The sequence below is a fragment of the Gracilinanus agilis genome, chromosome 3 (assembly GCF_016433145.1).
Source record: "Gracilinanus agilis isolate LMUSP501 chromosome 3, AgileGrace, whole genome shotgun sequence".
NCBI lineage: Eukaryota > Metazoa > Chordata > Mammalia > Didelphimorphia > Didelphidae > Gracilinanus > Gracilinanus agilis.
The window spans coordinates 225,337,984-225,361,670 of record NC_058132.1 but is presented as its reverse complement, the minus strand read 5'-3'; the positions used below and the strand labels follow the sequence as shown (position 1 = coordinate 225,361,670).

Genomic DNA, 23,687 nt, shown 5'->3' with positions numbered 1-23,687 from the left:
GGTTTTTGATGCCTTTTTTTTTTTTTGGTAGACTGAAAAATCTTAACCCCGGCTGGCTAATTTCCCAGCTGTTAAATTCTGTGGGACAAGGGAAAATGAGGAAGAATAATGTAGTTTAGGGATCCATGCAGTGCTAACAGATGGAGAACAGGTTTACTGAAAAACAGTGAGCATGACACATAGTTTACTTAGTATTCAATTTCAACTCAGGGATACTTATGATAACTTGTCAGCCATGGTTTGTGCAGTCCATTTTCTTGGCACTAGGTAAACTGAGTATAATGATCTGTAAACTCCAGTCTGGGAGCATGAGAGATGGAGGCTTTATGTAGCCTCCTTTCTTTGCAACAATGCTATCAAGGCAGGTTTTATCAAGGGTTTAGTCACTGTCTAAATATTAAATGTTAATGTCTAAATGTTAAAAGGAACTATATAATTGGAACCACTGCCTGACAGAGCTTTTTGCTTTTTTCCTTTAAATATTGTATTCAAGAAATTACTGAAAAGGATAAAGAGAGTTTCTAATACTTTGTTTTCCCCTTGTAGAAAGACCTCAAGGGAATTTACCTTTTAGTCCATCTTCCGCTGATTGTTCCCATCCACCGTGGTAATGACTCCATTTGGCAACAAGTGGATTCTCTTGACTCTTAGTTAAAAATTACACTTTAAAAATTTGTTGTAGACATACACACATCCTCTTGGTCAGTAGGAAGTAGTAAGGAAGGGAGGAAGCCTTTGTAAAATACAGAGAAAATAAAATAACGGCTGCTGCCTCTGGTGACATATTGTAAGTTACCAGGTAATCATGTCTGTTATCTAGTAACCTCTCTACTGAACATTTATTAAAAGGAAAAAGAAAAATTAAATTAATCTATATAAAAATATACAGAGAAGTTTTATTTGTATATCTAATGAAAAATACAAAAGCCATTATATAAGGCCAGGTCTGACTCAGGTCAGCCCTTGAGGTTCATTTTTTGTTTTGGGTTGGATAGAAGTACTTAGGGTCCATCTGATATTCATCAAAGAAGAAATTTGCTTAATGGCATTTAAAGAATAATTAGTAAGAAATATGGCACTGATTAATTTGGACAAAGTTTCTCTGTGGCTCTCTTTACCGTGCTGGTATATCAGAAGCATGTGTCCAATCTGAGGAGTCAGTTGATGCCTCTTTCACTGAACTTTTGTAATTAGACAACAAGGAATTGTCTGAGTGTTGGTCCTATGCACTGGTTATGTCTCAAGGATTATTTCATTACCCTGCCCCTCTCCCCTTTCCTTCTAGTGAGCCATTGCTTATAACAAAGCAATGAGATTTTCCCTTTAACAATAAAGGGGAAAAAAAGATGAGGGAAATCAAAACCAATGCTTTGGGAAAAAAATCTAACATCTATATGCACTATTTTATGTGCTTACTCTTCCCTGCCCTTCCAAAGCAGAGTGAGAAGTAAGGAAATGTCTTTTCACCTCTCTACTTTTGCAGCTTTAATTTTCGATTATTTTGTGCTGACTATCCATTGCATTTACATTATTATAGCCATTGTGTGTTGTTTTCTTGCCTTTGCTCACTTCACTTTATATTAGTTCATGTAAGTTTTTATGGACTTCTCAGAAGTCCTCATATTTGCTATTTTAGCATGATAATATTTTATCACATTAATATATCACATTGTTACCTTTTAAGGAAAAACTAGTCTCGATGGCATGGGAATAGATTTTCTTATTGCAGCTTTTTTGAATGTCTGGCCACTGGGAAATATCAGAATAAACTAGGATATAGAAATTAGATGGAATACCATGAAAACAGAAAATATGAAAAATTCATGGAATTATGGAAGAGATTATGTGAATTTAAAATAAAAGAGGGAGGAGATTGGGATGGAAGACCTATGATACTCTGATCATAAGTGAAAGAGATTGAATAAAGTATAGTCATCAAAGTATTACATATAATATCTATACTACATTAAAAAGCAACGAAATCTTACTGACACACAACCAGAAAAAAAAGATTAGAGGGATACAGAATAACAAAGATATTCTTTTGTTAAACATTAGGATTTTTTCTTTGATCAAAATGCAAATGGTGGGAAATTTTTGCTTTTAAGATTCATTGCTGATATTTTTATTTATATCTGCCAAAATTGTTATTAAATGATGATAAATTTATTTTAAAACAATAAAACATCACTTTTCCCTCACCACTCCCCCCACCCCCCAAAGATTATCTTTTTGTGGGGAAGAGACTCGTAAAAATGTATGTGGGCTGAGAAACTTTTGGGTGACCATTTGCAAGCCTGACAAATATTTTTTATGTGTATAAGTCTCATAGTCTAAAGTTAGTCATGACTAAATGCAAAGCTAGTATAGAAGCTCTGACTTCTTCAGCATGTATTATATATGTTTGTGAATAATACCATTTTGCATGGAAGGACAATATAATAAAAATGAAATATTAAGTCTTTCAGCTTCAGAAAATGGTCTGATTAAGACAAGTTATTTGGGAAAAAAATCAACATAACATTCCTAATTCCTCATTTTCCATTCTGAGAGGTAGCTAATACTTTATTAGTGGAGCTGTTAATTAGTTAAGCCATTCTGGAAAACAATTTGGAATTATGGAAATTGTGTCTGAAATACTCAGACTCTTGGACCCAAAGACTCCACTACTTAGTCATGTCTTGGATGGAGATCACTGAGAAAAAGAAAAGCTTCATACACATACCTTGATATGTTTATTCCAACATTTTTTTGGCTAGCAAAGAACTGGAAACAGGATACCTCTGTAGTGTTGGATATTAATTTAAATCTTACATACCCATCAGTTGGAGGAATAGTTAAACAAAGCATGGTATGTTAATGTAGTGGATATATTGTTTAAATAAAATCAATAATGAAGATAGAGAGGAACATGAAAAGATTTAAACAATCAGATATAAAGTGAAGCAAGTAGAACCAAGAAAACCACACACATATTGATCACAACAGTGTAAATATAAAGATCAGCAACCACAAAACAATACAAAATGAAATTTTCAAAATTACAAAGAATAAATTTTGTCTCCAAAAGACATGAAAAGAATGAAATGAAATGAAGGGGTCTATGGGTATACATCATTATGATGTCAGAAACTTTTTTGATATATTGATTAATTTTGCCAAATTTGTTTTTTTTCTTCCATTTAAAAAAATAATTGTTTTAAGAGGTGGCACTCTGACAAGGGTAGAGGGAATAGTCTACAAAGGCACCAAAGTGAATAGAGTAATTGACTGCCAGTTATTGGGGGTTGCAAGTGAAGATTGTGGCTTACTTACTACTACTTGTTAGCTCATGCTAGAGGTGGAGGAGAGGGTACAGTATGACATACTGGAGAAAATAGGATCATTTTTGGTATGTGCAGGGTTCTATATATACTTAGGTGGTTATAGTTTTTAAAAAATTTTAAGTGACTAGATTTGTTTCCTGTTCATTATCTAATTGAATAAACAAGGTAGGTCATCTGTTTAGAGACTCTAAAGCTTTCCCAAAGAGTATATACACTTAATAATCAAATGTTAGGAATAATGCTATTCTGGGAGGGATAAAAGGAAATATTAAAAAATTCTAACCAAAATTGATGTTAGGTTGTATGATTTATACTAATGAGTAAATTTTTTTTCTTTCTCATTACAGACATACATTGGAAGTGTGGTTATATCTGTGAACCCATACAGATCGTTGCCCATTTATTCTCCAGAGAAAGTAGAAGATTACAGGAATAGAAATTTCTATGAGCTGAGTCCTCACATGTAAGTATGGTATTAAAGCTTTAAGTTTCTCTGCCATGGAAGAGCTGGGTTCTTGACAGATGTGACCAGCTGTTTTCTGTGAGTCATAGAAAAGTATGTTTTTATCAATTGTGGTTTTCAAGATAAAAGTTTGAAGAGTTCATTTGTTGACATTGCCTTATTTTTAAGGGGAAAGTTGAGATATTTCATTTAGTGTCATACTATTCTACTTGAATTCTGAAATGTTTAATTCTCTATGTACAAAAGTTTTCTGGTATTTTTCTCTGACAATAGTAACAGATGTTGCTATATCTTTATAGAAAGTAAAACTAAAATTTGGTGTGTTTTCAAAGACTAATTGGCCTGAGAAAGGTCTTCAAGTGTAGATGGTTGTGTAATGATGGTTGAGTGAGTGGACTCGATGATACCTTCAGTTTATACAGTGCATTTTTGTGAGGAACTCTTCAGTGCTGTATAGACATCCAATTCCTATCATATTTCTACTACACAGAGAAGTTAAGGAATTTGCCCATGTCACAGAAACTCAGGTGCGTGCTGCCTCTGTGTGTAATAACTGTAAACGCTGAAGTCACTGGTTTGTCTATTGGTTCTTTTGTTTGTAAGACAGAGAAGAGTTATTTCTTAGAGTAAATAATTCCTGTATAATGAATGCTGCGGAATTGAATTAAAAACTAATAATAACTAACATTTATAGAGTACTTAAATTTATAAAGGACTTTACATTCATTAACTTATTTGAGTCTTGCTGCAGTCTTGTGGGGTAGGTATTTACAAGTCTTATTTCCATTTAACAGATGAGGAAACTGAGGCTCAGTGTGGATAAATGATCACATCATGGTCACAGAATAAGTGTTGAGAGGCATGATTTGAACCCTGGTCTTCAGTCCACTGTATTACCCTGCTTCTCTGCTTCTCTGCATTCTCAAATTGAGCTCTTCACAGTCAACTTAAAGAAATGTCTAGACTCCTCTATAATATTCCTGGAAGTTGTCAGTTGTGGATTAAATGTAGGAAGTGATCTGTGGATTCTTTCAATTTCCACTTTTACCTCTTGTTCGAGAATGTCAGGGCAGTTGTCTCTGATAATTTCTTGTAGGATGATGCCTAAACTTTTTCTTTTATCATGATGTTCTGGTAAACCAATAATTCTTAAATTGTCTTTTCTAGCTCTTTTCTCCAGATCTTTGGTTGAATCAATGAGGTGTTTCATATTCTCAAATTTTTCATTTTTTCTATATATTCCTGCTGCCTTGTGAAGTTATTTGCTTCTAGTTGTTGAATTCTGTTTTTTAAAGATTGAATTTCATCCCTGGCTTTTTGGTCATCCTTCTCCTTCTGGTCTGATTTTCTTTGTAGATCATCTTTTGCCTTCTTTGCTTCATTTTCAAACTGGCCAATTCTGGCTTTTAAGACTTTTATTTTCTTGTTTTAGTTCATGTATTTCCTTTCTCAAATTGTCTTCAGCCTCTCTTGCCTCTCTTGATTGCTTTTTGAGTTCCTGAAGTTCTTGAGTTAATTGAATTTTGAGATCTTCCAAAGCCTGTGTCCAATTCGCTGGAACTTCTTCCTCTTCTATTTCTATTTCATTTGCTCTCTTTTCACTTCCTTGAAAGAAGCTGCCAATTGTCATTTCTTTTCTCTTTTTCTGTTGTTTACTCATATTTTTTCCCTTTTTTGTTCTGCTAGTTTGAGCAGATGTATTTAATGATCTTTGATGAAAGATCTTTCCTCAGCTGGCAATGGAGGTTTGTAGTTACTTTCTCTGCCCTCTGAAGACTTCTTATCTTTCCAATTGTTGATATTTAGCCTGTATTGATTGGATTAATCTTTACTTCTTAATCTGCCCCGAGGCTAAAACCTGAGAGGAGAAAAAAACAAGGTAGGGGGACAAGGAGAGTTTTTGCTGAGCTGAGCTGTCCAGCAGTAGGGTCCCCCTGCGCTGTCCTTGTGTTTGATCTGGTTTTCTTTCTTCTTGAAGCCCTTTGTTCTCCATCTCTGTGTGAGGAAGCCAAGTGGTCTGCGATCTGAGGTTTGGCTCTCTAAGCCACCTTCTTCTGGACGTTTTTCCTGTGTTTCTCTGGTTTTCTCCTCCAGTCACCTCTCCATTGCTTGTGTTCAACTCCCCCAGTCTTGTGCTAGCAAGGCCCTCTCCCCAGGCCAGTGTACCTGCCCGCCCTAAGATTTCAGGGGCTGTTGGACACTCTGCACAGCATGTGGGGGAGGCATCCTGGGATTCCCCTTCTATACCCTCAGACCTGACAGTTCAAGAATTGGAGCCTTTTTCTCACCATATCTCTTTAGTTGTGCCCTGCTGTGTCCTTAAGCTCATTGTTTTATATCTCGATGTGTAGGGGTGTTGAGGTTTTAGGATTTGTTCTGTCTAAACCGCCATCTTCCCAGAATTCCTCTAGACTCCTCTAAAGGGAGTTAAGCCAATGATGAGCTTGGTTTTGTTTTTGAGGGATTTAAAAGTAATAGAGAGTTTTTGGATGCCATAAATCCATGGTGGGATCAGGTATTGAATCCTTACATTTTCTGATTTCTAAATTAGAAATCATAAAGATGAAAAAAAAAACCTGGCAAAGAAAGAGCTCACCAAATGATAATGTTCTAATTACTTTTGTTTTTTTTCTCTTGGTAAAGTAGTGATGTCTTCTTCCCTGGTTCTTAGGACAGGTCTTTCTGTCTTTATTTCTCCATTTGCAAGATGGCCATAAGAAAAATACACATGGCCAAGATTTTCCCAAGACACCCAACGATTTGTTAGTTACTGATTTAGCCTGCTACTTGGTTTTTATGCAGAATTGATGTTTTATCTCTTCTCAGCCCCTTAAAGTGAGAAGTCTTAAAAATGAGCATTTCAGTGATTATTTATGTGTAACAACTTGTTTGAATGGTGAGGTAGCTAGGTGGCACAGGAGATAGAGTTTTAGACTTTGAGTTGGAAAGATTGAGGTTCATATCCTTCCTTAGACACAGGTTATATTACCCTGAGGAAGTGTTTAATTTCTGGGCCTGTTTCGGGGATAATAATCTACTTTATAGGATTGTTATAAGGATGAAGCGAGGTAATATATGTAAAATATTTTGCAATCCTTAAAGTGCTATGTAAAATTTATTATGTAGAGTATTTACCAGGAAGACTTGGGGAGTAGGATTATGGGTTATGGAGGGCAGATGTGTTTCTGTGGATGGGGTCAGCCCCTTCCTTGAAAACTCAAACCAAGTCCAGTTTTAATGGGCCATCTGTTGTAATGGAATAGAAAGCATCAATGGGCAGCTGTTTGGCAAATGCCATGTATTGTGAAAAGAAAGAATTGGCCAGGGGTCTATGTTGTGTGAATTATCAGCCTGGGGGAGGTGTATTCGTTTTTGGAATTTAAATGCTTACACGGTACTCATTAGCAGCTCACTAAATAAAAGGACCCAGTAACGCCATTTTTGAAGGTGCCATAGCAAGAGGAAGATTTACTTTTTTGAGTGTGAAGACTCTTTTAATTGGTTCTGATAGATTTAAAATTGTAAAATTCTTTTGGTTGTTTTTAAAGTATTTATTTGATTCCCTGGATAATGTCCCCAAATGACATTATTCTTCTGAATGGAATTTAACATTAAAAAAACAACACTACAAATCTATTTGTTGAATAATGATTTCAAACTCATTGAATTGTCTTCCAGGTGTGTAGACAGAACTAGATAAATTTTTATTTAGTTTTATATTTAAAGTGCATCAGAAAAAAATAGCATCTGAAAATTTCTATCGTCTTCAGTTTATTCAATCCTCTATTATGAAATAATTTCATTGCTTTTTGCTTGAGTTTTTTATATGAATCAAGTTTGATCTTTAGAAGGGTTTACAATGCCCATTCTGTTCTCTAGCTTCTAACCTAGGCCATTAGCTACCATACCCAGCAAAAAAAGCCTTGTGCTTCCAGGGTCTGTCTTCCCTTTTGATTGATACATTAAAGACTGGGTAGTGCACTGGATAGAATGTGAGGCCTGAATTCAGGGAGACTTGGATTCAAATATCAACCAACTAGGTGACCTGGCCAAGTCTCTTAACATTTCTTTGCCTCCATTTTCTTATCTATAAAAATGACGATAATAGTAACCCCTTCCTCCCAGAGTTGTGAACATGAAATGAGATAATGTAAAATTTACCCTTAGTAAACACTATAAATATTAGAAGCTAGGTGAGGCAGTGGAGAGAGCTCCTGGCCTAGAATCAGGTCTTATGTTGACTTGAGGCTTTCCTTTGAGTTCAGATATAGCCTCACAGACCTTAACTAGCTGTGTAAAAACCACTTAACCCTGTTTGCTTCAGTTAAATGAAGTAGAGAAAAATGGCAAATCGTTCTGGTATTTTTGCCACAAAAACCTCAGATGGGTTCATGAAGAGTTGAATGAGACTGAACAACGATGATAACAATTATTATTATTGAAGTTTTTGCTTTTCAGAGATAATTATGAATATGCTCATGCCCTTGGACACCTCACTCCTCCTCATCCACCATATATGTATATACTCTTACCCATCTGGATTGCCATCTCATTCCTTGTTTTTTTTTTTGCTTTAATTCATGGCTGCATTCCAGTTTCCACGCTCACTTCATTCTTCTATCTACCAAATAAATCATACTTTGAACATTTCTCTCTGCCCTGAGGGTACCTGCCTTTGGAATGTCCACAGAAGAGACACATCACTGACAGTGTAGTCCTTGCCCCACCAGCATCTCCCTCCTCCCTCCTTGGGATAACTTTTCAGTTCTTGAGGATATTTGTAAGATGAATTCTCTTTTAGTGCGCTAGCTTCACCTTCTCTTATGGGATCTGAAAAGAGAAGAGGTGAAATTAGCCAGTTTTGCTTAAATAAAAACCCAGGCTGACTTCTCCATAATAAGTTTTAGTTTTATGAGGCACAAGGTGATTTCAGACTTTCTGGAAAATTCCTTAGACCATAAGCTCTACAGGGGACATCTTAGGAAAAAAAAACCAAAAAACTTGGACAGTGGCTTCATTTTAAATCAAGACTGGCTTAAACACAGTACTGGCCGTACTTTGAAAATCTGGCTAATTATCTCTTCAGCCCAGACCTCATTGGAATTGAATTGGAACTGTTCTTCAGATTTAGTCCACAGAATCATCGAAACATGTAACTTTACATGAGAGCCATGTGTTTTTTTGGAGGAAGCCTGGAATCTGACTTCTGTATTCAAATGTAAGGACGTGGCTTTTAATTCTTAGACGATGGAAATAATGTGTAACCTGAAAAAACAACAACAAAAAACATTTGTAATATTGGAATGGTGTGGGAGAGGCTCTTACTTTCAAAAGTAGATTTTAAAATGTTATTCATGTGATATTTGTTCAGAAAACTACTTTGTTTCAGTTTTGCTTAACCTGATTACTCTCAAGATACAGTTCTCTTTGTTCTCTGAACTCTTATACTTACTCTCTTAAGGAAGCAAAGATTTAGAGGTAGAAAAAGAACCTTTAAAGTCATCTAGTTAGTGAGTTACCTGAATTTAGACTATTCACTGGAAGGAAGGACAAATCCTGAAGCTGAAGCCTAAATACTTTGGCCATATAATGAGAAGAGAGGATTCATTGGAAAAGACCCTAATGATGGGAAAGATTGAAGGCAAAAGGAGAAAAGATGGAAGAGGAGGAGATGGGGAAGTGATGAACGTGGGCTTGGACAGACTTTGGGAGATGGAGGATAGAAGAGCCTGGTGTGCTGTGGTCTGGGGAGGGGGGTTCACAAAGTCAGAAATAATTGAACAACTCGGCAACAAGGACCTCCCCCTCCCCCCCATTTTTAAAATATATGTCGAAAGTGAGGCCTTCAGAAGTTGAACAACATACTCAAATTCAGTTAATTGAGAGGCAGAACCAGGAGACAAAGAAGCCGGGTCCTTGAGGCAGAGAGGGGTGCTAAAGAGTCACTGACAAATGTTAGTTATTGACAGACATTGAACCATCTGCTGAATATCAAGAAGAAATAGATTCTATACAAGGGAATATGGTTGACATTTAGGAACTGAGTAGCCCCCCTTCCCCCTTTGTAGTTTCTATTAAATAGGATGTCCAAATGGACATAAGAACTTTTGCAAACAAAGGCTTGAAGAACCTGCCTCAAACCCTGGTCCCCTTGGACACAGTAGCCCTGTCCCACTTGTTTTGATATTCTACCACTTTCCCAGGTTGAAGCTTATTTGTAATGAGAACACAGATAGTATGCGTGAGGAGGTTGGAAGGGAAATGAGGATGAGGGATAAAATGCTTCTTGACTAGAGGAAAGAAAGAAGCTTAGGGATCTAGGCTAGATAACTTAGATGAGACAGTGTTCGAAGGGGTCAACCTTAAGAGATTAGCTGGAATCAGGACAGGGGAAAGCCAGGGACCACACAGAGGTCAGTGAGAGGGAATCCTGAGATGAGGCAGGCCAAAGAGCAGGTCCTTGGAGATGTGGAGCCCCATTCAGTTTTATAAGCCTTTCTCAGAGCGCCTCTGTGTGGGTCAGGCTACAAAGCCAAACCAGCTGCCCACTGAAGGACCCACACATTGACTTAGTGTAAAGACCACTCTTCCCTGGTGTAAAAGGGAAAAGGTTTTTTTTTTTTTTTTTTTTTTGCTTTGGATATTAATATTTAAAGGTATGGTCACCAAAAATTGAATAAATATCAATTCTAAAATGATTTTAGTAATTTATTTATAAAATATGAGAGAGAGTAGAAGTAGAGAGATGAGAAGAGGGTAGAGTAAGAGATGTAGCTTAAAGAACTAGACTATATACTCAATCCCTGGCTTTACTCTGGCAGGGCTCCAGAGGTCCCAGTCAGAGAGCCTAAAAGTCAGTTAACAAGGTGTTAGCAACGAGGGCCTCTCCTAATCAAGGGAGCCTCTAGGAGGCTAATACCTACAGGGAGGCTAAGGTAGTCAGCCTTCTTCACTTGTCATGTATAGTTCTAAGGGAAAGATTTAAGAACAGTCCCACCAAGGTCTCAGGGTCCCAGGTCTCAGGTCCAGCAAGCAGCATCTCCAACTTGAGCTCCAACTCCAGGAAAAAGAACAAGACCTGACCCTATAGGAAGTTGTCACTCCCTTTTAAAGGCCCTTCTTTTTCTTCATTTCCTGTGCCTTCCTCTTAGTTTACATGTTCATTCACAACAGAAGCTTTGCTTAGGACTGCCCACAGGGCAGTCAGTCAATTCTGATTCATCACCCATTCTTGCACATGTGGGTTACAGACTTCCCAACTTGTGAATTAAGACGTGATGTTTTCACCTTTGGTGATTAAATCTAAAGTTGGGCAGGGTAAGTTTAATCTCATTATCACATTGGGCAGCATCTACCTGAGGCTGAGTTACTAATAGCAGCTTTATACTGTAAGAAGTGATTTTGTCTTTTGGAGTTTCAGTTTGCTTATCTGAAAAATAAGGGTCCTAAACTTGTTGAACAATAAAGTTCTTCTTTGCCTCCCCTTCTTCTGAAGTCCAGGAAAATATTCTGTGATTCTCTGAGGCCGTTATTAAATTGGAGGCCTTCTGAGGCCATCTCTTCCCCAGTAAAAGTGTGAATGAGTGGGTTGAGGGAATGCTCCAAATTATTTCAGCCCAGACAGAATGGATTTTTAGCTTCCTACAGGTCTAAATTTTCTTAAAAATGTTTTTTTTAATAGAATTTATTTACAAGTATCTCAGCCCTTCCCTCCCTTGCTCACCTATGTATATATAGATTTAATCTTTTATATTTCCATTTTTCAGTTCATTTTCTGGAATGTGACATTCACAAGTTATTCTTCAAGTTTTACATAATGTTTTCTTAGTTCTACCCATTTCGCTGTTCATTATCTTCTGTAGTTCTTTCCAGGTTTCAAAAAATTAACCTGCTCATTGTTTCTTATGGTGTTATCATAGACAACAATTTGCTTAGTCATTCTTCAATTGTTGGATATCCCCTCAATTTCCAGTTCTTTGACCCCAAAAAAGAGAGTTGCTAGAAATATTCTGGAACACATAAGTTCTTTTCTTTTTCCCCTGATTTCCTTGGAATACAGACCCAGGCAGGTCTAAGGATATACACAGTTTTATAACTCTCTGGGTGAAATTCCAAATTGCTCTCCACATTTATAAATTTTAAAACTGAAATTTGCCCTAAAATTTCACTTCTCTGTGTGTATATAGAATAGTTAAAATTTATACATAGTTAGACCTACTTATTAAGCCATTTACAAATTAACATTGATATGTAAATGATAAAAACTGGTAACTGATATTAACGGTGTTATGAGATCAGATAAACTGTAATGTTAGGCAAATTTTGTTTGAATTGAATGAAGCATCAGTTAAACAAACTTAGAAATTCAAAATGGCAAGATGCAGATGACCAGTCTATAAATGTACTTTGAGGTGGTAATAGAAAGTGGAAAATTCCTGAGAGGCAGAGACACTGGAGATTTGAATTTAAAATTGAATGACTGGTGATTTGTAACCCCTGGAAGGTAATATAATAAATTTGACGCAGAAGTGATCTATTGGAGGAGAAATAGGAGGTCCAAGGGGAGTAGAGAACTGTATGGAGCAGCTGATGGCCCATTGGATAAGAGTCCTAGGCCTGGAGTCATGAATTCCTACAGACTTTTAGACACAAATGCAAAATAACATATGTAAAACACATTATAATTGTAATGTATGATGTCCATATTAGCAATTATTATCATGCTATCCATTAGGATCACAGTTGTAGAACTGGAAGAATTTTCAGTGAGTAATTCCCTCATTTTGCACGAGGAAACTTAGGCCTGGAAATATTTAGCACCTTGCTCACTAGTTTTGTGTGGAATTACTGCATGCATATCAATCTTGCCTCCTTGCCAAACAATGTAAGCTTTTGGAAAGCACAAGGAAATCTTGGTCTGCCTTTTTTTGATGTCCCACTGTGACTAGCACAAGCACCAGGGGGGATAGGTACTCATTTAAATATTTTGAGGTCCTCTTCAACCCCCCCCCCCCCCCCAACAATTGCTCTTTGCTGACTCCACTTTTTTATATTTTTACCTACTGGGAAGGATCAATGAGGTTTAAGTCCAGTTGAGCCCTGGCAAGGGATTTGCCTCCTTAAGGGAGAAGAGAAGGCAAACAAGGTCTTCACAGAGTATTCATTTTTGTTGAGTTATTATAATGTGGATTTGGTTTTTGACACTTGGGCACCACATAAAGTAACGTATGCACGACTTTTTGTTTAGAGAACCTCAGGTTACAACTTGGAATGAAATTTAATTCTCCTTAAAATATTTTCAAATACTTAGCTTTTAATGACTGTGATCACCTCTCCTTTCATTTCATATTATGTCTGGAGAAGATTATAACCAAAAAAAGTTTGGTTTTTTCCCCCATCTCAGATGTTTCCATTATTTGTTATTTCTTTTACCATGCCATTCAGCACATGTGCCTGGCTCGGCCTTACTGTTGATTTATTGTGGGCAAGTGGCATGTCAGTAAGGGTTCATAGCATCCCTTGTTCCTGGAGTAGTTTGCTTTGTAATTGTTTGGAGATGCTCTGATAGACCAACTTAAGATACCATTTTCTGCTGGATTCCATGTCATTGATTTTCCTGGAACCATTATATCTGATCATGAAATATATGAGAATTTTTGGGAAATTAGATATTGAACTAGTCTACGTTGATTCACATGTCCACCTATCAGGAATTTTAGCAGTATGTCTTGAACGTCCTGGAAACTTTAAGAAATGAATGTTAAGTCCTTTCCCCAATGGATGTTGAATATAGAAAACTCAAGGTTTTGCTCTAAGGAGCTGGTGCTGTGATTAATGCTAAGTGTAGCTTCCCTCAAAGTTCTTATATGATGGGAACTTTACCCGATCCTTCCAGTTGCTAGCTTCCTCCTTTTTCCATCTCAAGAAATAATGTATTTAATTTAAGGGGATGTCAGCTCTTTTAGGTACTGGTGCTGCACCATTTTTGTTCGTGTGTCCTCAGCATGTACCGTGTAATAAATAAGTGCTTGTTACTGATTGAGAGGTTTTTTTCCTCTCTCCTTAAGTATGGATGCCTTCAAAGATGGAGAATGAAACAGTCATAAATTAGAAAGACAATCAACAATAATACAGATGATTTGTGAACAAACTTTTAAACTAGGTCAAAGTCATCTTGGTTTTTAAATGATTTCACTTTTCATTGTGAGAGACCATTTATTTTTTCAGGAGTTGTTTATAGAAATACTTGTGTGTACCATATTACATAGATGATACATTTCATTAATTTTCAAATAGTTTTTTATTTTCATTTTCCTTCTTTTTTGGGGGTGTGTGGGAAATGGTATGGCCTACCATTGTGATTTCTTGAGTATGGGGAACTTTTAGTGTGGAAGATACTTCCACTGATTCAGATCAGAAAAACATTTAGTTGAAATTTTGGGGGTGAAGGCTTTAAAGCAGCTTCACTAAGACTTTTGGAACACATTTTATTTGATTTAAAAATTTAAGATTTTTTTTCCAGATTCATGTTAATTAATACAATTTTATTTATAATTTTTCTGACATTTTGTGATTCATATTCTCTCTTGCTGCCCTCCCCCTCCCCTTTCCCTAAGAAGGCAGGTAATGTGGTATAGGTTGTACATGTGTTATCATACACTATTTATTTCCGTGTTTGTCATGTTATGAAAGAAGACATCTCACTTTTACTAGAGAAAATTCATGGAGGAAATGAAGTGAAAAATGGTATGCTTCAATCTGCATTCAGACTTCATCAATTCCTTTTGTGGCAGTGGGCAGCCTTTTTTCATCATGAAACCCTTGGAGTGCCCATTTTGCATTCCTAATAATAGTTAAATCACTCAGTTGATCATCATACATTATTGTCATTACTGTGTACAACATTCTCCTGGTTCTGCTCACCATACTTTGTGTCACTTCATATAAGTCTTTCCAGGTTTTCTTTGGTTTTCATCTTATTCCTCCTCTTAAAGAAAAGTATTTTTAGCATGCAACACACTCTTCCATATTAATCATTGTTGTAAGAGCACACTCATAAAAAACCAAAACCATTTGTTTTTTTCTTGTGGCACAGAAGTATTCCATTACAATCATATACCACCACTTGTTCAGCCAGCCTTTTCCCAATCGATGAACATTTCTTTAGTTTCCATTTCTTTATTACCACAGAAAAGAGCTGCTATTGATATTTTTTTTCACAAGTAGGTCCTTTCCCCCATCTTTGATGTCTTTAGGATTCAGACCTAGTAGTGGTATTGTTGGGTCAAAGGATAGGCACAATTTTATTGATACTTTGTATTTGAGCCAGACAATGATTTAGGTACTGAATATATTATCACTCTCATTTTATGAGTGGGGAGGCTGAGATGTAGAAAGTTTAATCCAAGGTTACATAAATAAATTGAGTCCAGGGCAGAAATTGAACCCAGTCCTTCCTGTGATTCCAAGGATGACTGTCTGTTACCCTCTATTATTCTCTTGCTTGGTTCACATACAGCCCAGAGATAGATGGGCTAGAGCTGTCCAAAAGTAGAATGGCTTGCTGCCTATATTCTAAGCATCATCCTTATATTCTTCATGCTTGGCAAACCTTAACTGTTATATTGTTGATATAATAATAGTTGACTATTATTATTATTAGAAAATACAGTGTTTGGAGTTTAAAGGCTGATTGTTTTGGTTACCATGGGTGGATATATGAATTAGGCCAGAATATATTATCACCAGATTTTTGCTTTTCTCTGGAAGCCCTAGTGCTTTCCATAGTGCCTGACATATAAGCACTCAGGAAGTCTTTGCAGCTCTACTAAGTTTCATAAAAAACCCAAGAGTTTTTATGAGTTTTGAAGATCTGATTAAAGAACGTGCTAGAAAATTGGCTGGCTTGCTATCTTTCTTCATCCCCACTTTGTTCCTATTCTTGAGGTAGACCCTATACCTTGTAGGCTAAGGAAGGCACCATTCCAAGCTAACAGAGTTTAATTCAATTGTATTGTAGTATTTTACAGTCCAGCAAGGGTCTTACCTTATTTTCATTTATTTACTTTAAGGGACCTTTCATTAAACCAAATTAATTCCTAAATAAGACCCTTGCTGGACTGTAGTAGTAATTATTACTAAATGTAATAGTAATATTAGCTAACATTGATACAGTACTTAAAGGTTTGTAAAAGAGATGCCATCCCATCTTCCCAACAATGCAGGGAGGTAGGTGCTATCATTACAAACATTTTAGAGATGAAGAAACAGAGGCAAACAAAGATGAAGTGATTGGCCCAGGGTCACACAGCTAAGGAAGTACTGGATTTGAGCTAATGTCTTCCCAGTGCCAGGTATACTATGCCACCATGCTTCAGTCAGCTTTAAGCTAATTAATTAATTAATAGATACGAATTTGGAAGAATAAAGTATTTCTGTTTTATCCTACAGTATCATTGGAAACGTGACAAAAAATTTTGTCTCCAGATCAGAATTACTCAGCCTGTTTAACTGATATGCCTCTAATTGCCTCCATTTTTAATTTAAGAAGTGCATCATTAATCAGGCCCATGACTCTGTAGTACTAGGGATAAACAATATTGATATCATAGAATGGAACTTGGTTGAATCCATTTCTTCCCCAAAGGCAAGGATAGTGGGAAGTTACTAAGATGCTTCATTGAATTGGGGACTGAGAGATGGAATCTAGAGAAAAGAGATGGAACCTGATTTGGCTCAGTTATTTGACTATGTTATCACAGCAAAGGTAGTGACTTTATGCGAGATTATTGTTGATTAATATTTCTTAATGACATGGGTTGGGACAAAACTCTGTGACACACATGGTTTTATGTATGAGTCCATGTTAAAAACAGAATGATTAACTATGATGTTTTTCAAGAACTATATTCTAATTCTGCCTACTAAAAATAAGTTTTATAATGTTTTGGAGGCAGTATTTTAAAACCTAGGAAATGACTTATTTTGACAGCAAAGAATAGCTAACTTGGCAAAGTGGCATAAACCCAAGACTTAATGATAGCCAACCCTGATGATAATTTGAGATAGATGGTTGTGTTATAAAATAAAGTTGGTATCAGGCTGAGTTGCAATGGCAATTTTAACTGCCAAGAGTTCTGGAGAGAGAGAGTTTTGGATAGGATGCATTTTATTGACTTGACAAATAGAAAAATGGACATTTGAAAAATCATTAGTGTTTCTTGAACTCTGTACAAATCTTTTCATTATTGAAGAAATGTGGGCATGTAATAGGAAATAGAATCAATTCAGACTTTAGGCTATCTTTACAAGATGTCAATCATTATTTACTGATGGAATGCCTACTTTCTCAATTTTATTGATATATTCACTTATTTTATGAGTAACAAAGAACGGCTATTGTGTTTAATAGTGTTGGAATGAAGGTTCTTTTGACAAGGGTCTTTTTTTCAGGCTCCTGCTTGTTAATCCTTCTATTGCTTTTGAAACCGTTTCCTGCCCCTTTCTCCTGGTACTTGTTCCTTCTTTGGCTTATGTACAGTATTCTATCTAGTCTTGTCTGACTGTTCTTTTTCAGTCTCTTCCATTTAAGCTTGTTCCCCCTCTTACCCCATAGTCTTCATCTTCCTTTGTCTCTTTTTTGTATGTTTTCTCCTTTGGTAATTTCATTTAATTCCCATGTTTTAGCTTTTCTGGTCTATTTTTATCTATTTTGATGATTCTCATATTTGTTTCTCCCTTGAGTCTCTCATTTCCAGTAGCCCTTTGGATAGCTTCACTGGGATGTTCTGCCTTAACCTTAAACTTGACACGTCCAAAATGGAATCTATAATCTCCCCCCCCTTTTTTTTTTTTTTTTTTTTAGCCCACTTCTAACTTCTTTAATGCTCTTATGTTACCATTATCTTTCTGGCTGTCTAGGTTGGAAACGTTGTGGTCCTCTTTGACCTTCTCCCATGACTACTCAGTTTCCAATGCCAGCCCATTTTTACTTCTTTAGTATCCCAGGCATCCATGATCCATCCGCTTTTCACTTTGAATATTTTAACTCAGCGTCCTATTATTTCTCCCGTGGATTATTTTGGACCTTCTTGGAAAGGATTAGGAAAATGATAGAAAAAAGGGTTGGGGAAAGAGAAAGTCTGTGAATAATCTTAATAGATAAGTGACTCAGCAGTAAAATTCAATGCGTTCCCAGAGTAAATAATTTTCCATTTTCAAGACCAGAGGTCAGGCAGTGGATCTGATGACCTTTAGTAGTTATTTGTAGCCCATCAGTAATATGAATTAAAAATTATATTCTGTTTTCTACTCTAATCGTGATATTCTAGTCTGTCTTCACAAACAATAGATTTCCTTAGCCTTATGAACATATTTGGATGTATCAATAAGAAGTAAATAAAGGGAAATCTTTCAGGTCATTTTTCTTAATCTATACTTTGGATCCAGGTGGGATACTTTGATGGCCAGAATGGAGAGTGTTTTTTCCCCTTCCTATTATCATTATAATACTTACACATCAATAAATAGATTCCAGCCAAACTTGTTAAATCATTTAAGCTTTCATCCTTCTCTACAGTTAAAAAAAAAAGATATGTGATAAATACCCATTTCTCTTTTAAAAATATTTTATTGATTTCATTAAGTATTTCCAAATATTTTATCTCCCTCATTCACCTCCCCCACTCCTTGTGTAGGCAAGTATGATATCGGTTATACATGTTAAATCATGCAAAACATTATTTTCATATTGGCTGTGTTGCAGAAGAAGAGCTGAGCTTAAACTCACACACACACACACACACACACACACGCGCGCGCGCGCGCGCATACACGCTCCCTCCTAAGGAAAATAAAATGAAAAAAGTATACTTCCATCTGCACTCAGAGTTTATCATCAGCTCTTTCTTTGGAAGATAGTAGTTTTCACCATGGATTCTTTGGAATTGTCTAGGATTCTTGTCTTTATCAGAGTAGCTCTGTCATTTACAGTTGATCATTGTTACCATATTGCTATTATTGTGAACAATGTTTTCCTCCTCACTCCAATATGTATTAGTTCATAGAAGCCTTCCCTGGTTTTTTAATCACATTGGAACTTCCTTATTTTATCAAAGAGGAGATTGGGATCCAGGAAGGATAAATGTCTTGCCTAAAGCCACAAGGGAGTAAGTATCAGAAACAAAATTAGGGTGCAGGTGCTCTGGCTTGTGCCAGCACTTGCCATTGTTCCACAAATTTTATGACAAGCCATTAATCATAGACTGTCATCAGGGTAGGTTTTAGAGGATGATCTGTGGTATAATAATCCTTGCCGTGTCTAAAAGGAATGAGAAGAGTATCTGGGTAGGAGAGAGAAGGAAGGATTTTTAAGGTAGCACAATTATTAGGAAATTTTTATGTTCCTACTAATAGGTTATGAAGAATTAACCTATGAGGTCAATAAAACAAAGGTGTAACTAGGATTTCCATGCCCCAGACAAATACCACGAGTTAAACTTGCAATATAAACTGCGTACTCTAGCCTGATTTTGATTTGTTATATTAACTCTGCAAACTAGACACTGATGTTTTTTTAACTTCCCTCAAAATTAAGTGCCCTCCTAAATTTGGCATACTGAGCTAAGCTCTGGTCACCCTGCCTTAGTTATGGCTTTACCATGAAGATATGTTTGTCAAACAGGTATCTTTGGAGATCTTGGCCTTAAAAACTCCTCTCTTGTTCTTAAAAGACCTTTAAATAACAGGTCTGTTGGGGGTAGGGACAAAACAGATATTATTGTGGCCACTTAGGGAAACCTTGACCCAGAAAAAGAATTTAACTATAGCTGATGATACTTAAACCAAGAAGGAGGAAGTTAGGTTGATGTAATGGGGTGACCTGAAACAGGAAGAGACTTAAAAACCATACATATCTTATAAATTTTTAATTTAAAAATACATTAAATATTAAACATTAATAAATTATAAATGTTTAATAAACAAAATATGTAGGGGCAGCTGGGTGGCTCAGTGGATTGAGAACCAGGCCCAGAGATGAGAGGTCCTAGGTTAACATCTGACCTCAGGCACTTCTTAGCTGTGTGACCCTGGGTAAGTCACTTAACTCCTATTGCCTAGCCCTTACCACCTTTCTGTCATGGAACCAATAAACAGTATTGATTCCAAGGTAGAAGGTAAGGGTTTTTATGTACACACACATACTCATACACTTACATATACCAGTCAGGACTGACTTAGCAAACTGGAAATGGCTTTTTTTTCTTTTGAGGAAGTACTAAAGGATACTATAATATTCATGGGTCCTCAAGGGATAGGAGAAGAAAGAATTTGTCTTTGGCCATAAGGATGTCTTAGAAAGAAGATCTGATTAATGGGACTTTTGAATCCTAATAAGTAACATAAATAAAGAACTTCTAATATAGGATGTGAAAAAGATTTCTAGATGAGTTTTGTGCTGTTTTCATGTTCTTATTCAGCCTTTGGGAAGCATAAACAATTAGGTACTTGAAAATTTGATGGCTATTTTCTATTTAGTTAACATGAATATTGGAAGCAAGACTGTAGAACTGGTGTATTAACTTGAATAAATCTTCTTGGCTTCAGTATTCCTCCAACATTTAGGATTTTAAAAGGCAAATTGTTTGTTTGGCAGGCCACAAATTCCTAGACCAATGTATTCTCTTTATCCTCTTGTTCACAAAAGACTATGAAATTATATAGTTATAATTTGCATTATTTCTCTTTTGATAATGAATTCCCTTGTGAGATTTTTTTTTTCAGATGCTGTTTCATTAGCATATAGAAAGATTAATTTAGGTATTAAACAGGAAGATTTTTGTATTTCTCTGGGCTTGTCTTCCTGTATAATTCCACTTTGGTATTTAGAAATGCTTTCATGTTATACATCTTTCCTATGGAATATACAATATTTTCAATTTGATTCCAAATAGAAACAACTTTATCTTTTAAAAATCTTTTCTCCCCAAATTATGTGTCCTGATACTTCCGTAGTTTCTGTTTGGATAGTATTTACTTTCAACGCCTGTTCTTTATAGAAATTGAAATATATCGAACTGTTTTGACTGAGATTCTGGTTTTGTGGAAAATGTGACTTAGTATGGAATACATGCATTAAAGGAAGGGGAAAATTACTTAAGGGCTTGTTAAAAATGATCTTGTTTGACAGCTTGAATGGACCTATTTCCTTATGGTCTCCACTTTCTTTCTCCCCCCAAAAATAAAGTAAGGTAGAGTCATACTCCAAATAACATTGCTGTGGCCAACTTTATGCCATTATTATGTTTGACCCTTCAGTGGATCTGTGTCTCACCCTTGTGCCTATTCTCTTAAGAGAAGTGAATTTTCTCCAGCATTGCTGACGAGACGCTGGAACCTGTTATTCATTGAAAGTTATGTTTTAAAGACCTAATTAATAAGGGTGCCTGTTGAAGCAGTCACTGCTTTTCTAAATAGATACTACTAAATAAATACTGTTGAGTCTAATTGAAGTAGATATGGCAGGTCTTAGACCCGTGCTCTCCTGAGTTTCTTCATTTCCATGAGCAAAAATTTCCTGGAAAAGTGGAACCAACAGAATGCTTCATTTGAAAGTGTATTGGCTTTGGAGCCAGCAGATGTTTGTTCAAATCCTATCCACAATGCTCACTATTTGGGTGACTTTTGAGGAGTATGCTAACTTCCTTGGGCCTCAGTTTCTTCATCTGTAAAAAGGTGAGAGTTGGACTAGATGAATTTTGAGGTTCATTTGAGCTCCAGATCTATGTTATTGAAATTTTTATTCTTTGCAGAGCTCAGTTAGGATTCTCTTAGAGCAGTTGAGAAATCTTATAGGATATTTAAGTTAGGATTAGATTTTCCTGTCAATTTATGGCATGCTATTTTGAGGGGAAAGTATAGAGTAAAATACTGCATTACCTGAATTTCAAATAATAACTTTTAAGCCCTCTTGGCTGGTTTTCCCTTAATTACTTTTTCCTCTTTGTTCCCTTTCATTTGCTTTCTTATCTTATCTAGTTTTATTCCTTCCTGTAGTAATTTCATCTCTTTTTTTTATCTACTTCTTAGTGCTAGTTTCTAAAACCTAATTTTTAAAAAACTTTATCTTTGAAAATAACTCATCAGTTTGTCCCCAGATGTATTACAGGTCTGTCTCCTCATAGGAAAAAGGTGCTTCTATTCTCAATTGGAGGAATCCCAGAACCAGATAACCTCAGATCCCCCTGGGGTGTTATCATGTTAAGTCTGAAATGTAGGAATTTGGGCTATGAAATAACATCATCACTTCAAAAGATATTGAAAGTAAAACTCAGGTCCTGAAAGATAGCTCTACTTAAAAGAGTGTCTTGCTATTGGTTTTGAATTATTTTATGTAGCCAACTTGTGAATTTTAAAAATTAATTTTGTTTTTATAAAAGCTAAAATTTTGGAGTAAATATAACCCTTTGTCTAATAGGTCTTTTCAAAAAAATTAAATTTTGTTTTTCCAATTATATGCAGAAGCAGCTTTTGATCCTTGTTTTCTCTTGACTTCTTGTCATTCAGATTTTCTCCTTCTCTCCTTTCTCTCCTCCTTGAGGAGGTAAATAGTCTGATATAGGTTATAGCAATGCTTTCATGCAATATGTATTTTTACATTCCACATGCTGTGACTGAAGGTGTATATCGTATATAATATAAAATTCATGAAGAAATAAAATAAAAGATGGCATGCTTTGATCTGTAGTCAGGTTCCAGCAATTTCTTCTTTGGCTGTGGATAGTGTTTTGTTTTGTTTTTTTAATTGTGTTCCTAGGGGTTGTCATAGAATCTTGTTTTCTGATGATTGTTTAGTTCTTCACAGCTGATCATCATACAATATTTCTGTTACTCTATACACTGTTCTCCTTGTTCTGCTCACTTCATTTTGCATCAGTTCATATAAGTCTTTCCAGGTTTTTCTGAACTCATTCTGTTCATTATTTTTTATGGCACAAGGATATTCCATTACAACCATATATCATAGTCTATTCAGCCATTTCCCAATTGATGGGGTCCCCCTCCCCCTTACTTTCCAATTCTTTGCCACTTCAAAAAGAGCTGCTAAAAATATTTTTATACGAGTCCTTTCCCCCATCTCTGATCTCTTTGAGATACAGACCCTGTAATGGTACTTCTGGGTCACAGAGCCCTGTGTATGGTCTAATGAGTCTATAAAATAGACCTTCCAGGGGTGTGCTGGGCCCTGTTCCAACAGGCTGCTGATTTAAAAATTTTTCAGTGTGAACATTTACACCTTGGAAATCAGCAAAAGCTATAAATCAGAGCTTGGTTTGTTGTTTTGTTGATTGTTTGGTTTTAAGAAAGTGATGGAGAAAAAGTTAACAATACACATTGGACTTAAAAGAGTGTTCTGGGCATATTTTATTTTTCCTTGTTGTTACAAAGTTACCAGTACACTCTTGGACTTGTCTTTCCTACCTGCAAACATACTGTACTATATGCAAAGCAGTGTGTGTGTGTGTGTGTGTGTGTGTGTGTGTGTGTGTGTGTGTATGTATCATATTCCACAAAACCATAGTTATAATCTGTTATTGGTTACATGGGATTTTCTTCATTATGGTATGTTTTTTGAGTGCTTCACTCTGTAAGAACATCAAATCCTATTTAAATTGCCTAGTCTGCATGGCATTGTATCAAGTTTTCTACTCAATTTGTTCAAAGATTATAATTTTCCCTTCCCTCCTAAAAAAGGGTATAAAATTTCTATTTAAAAAATATTTTAATTCTAAGATAATATGAAATCTAAGTTCTTGCTCATTACCACATTTTGAAACGGAAGGGAGCTAGTGATGGCATTCTTCTGTTTTTTACTAATAAGTTGCCATACCCCTCCACTT

The 23,687-nt window shown here is 36.0% G+C and overlaps 1 protein-coding gene across 4 annotated transcripts in view; it reads left to right on the top strand.

Annotated features, from left to right (window-relative positions):
• Positions 1-23,687, top strand: part of MYO1B (myosin IB) — a 222,777-nt gene that overhangs the window by 77,145 nt on the left and 121,945 nt on the right. For all 4 annotated transcript variants that reach the window (XM_044669689.1, XM_044669687.1, XM_044669685.1 and 1 more), the window contains one exon: positions 3,674-3,789. In XM_044669689.1, coding sequence (XP_044525624.1) covers positions 3,674-3,789 — 116 coding nt within the window. The remainder of the gene's footprint in view (positions 1-3,673; positions 3,790-23,687) is intronic.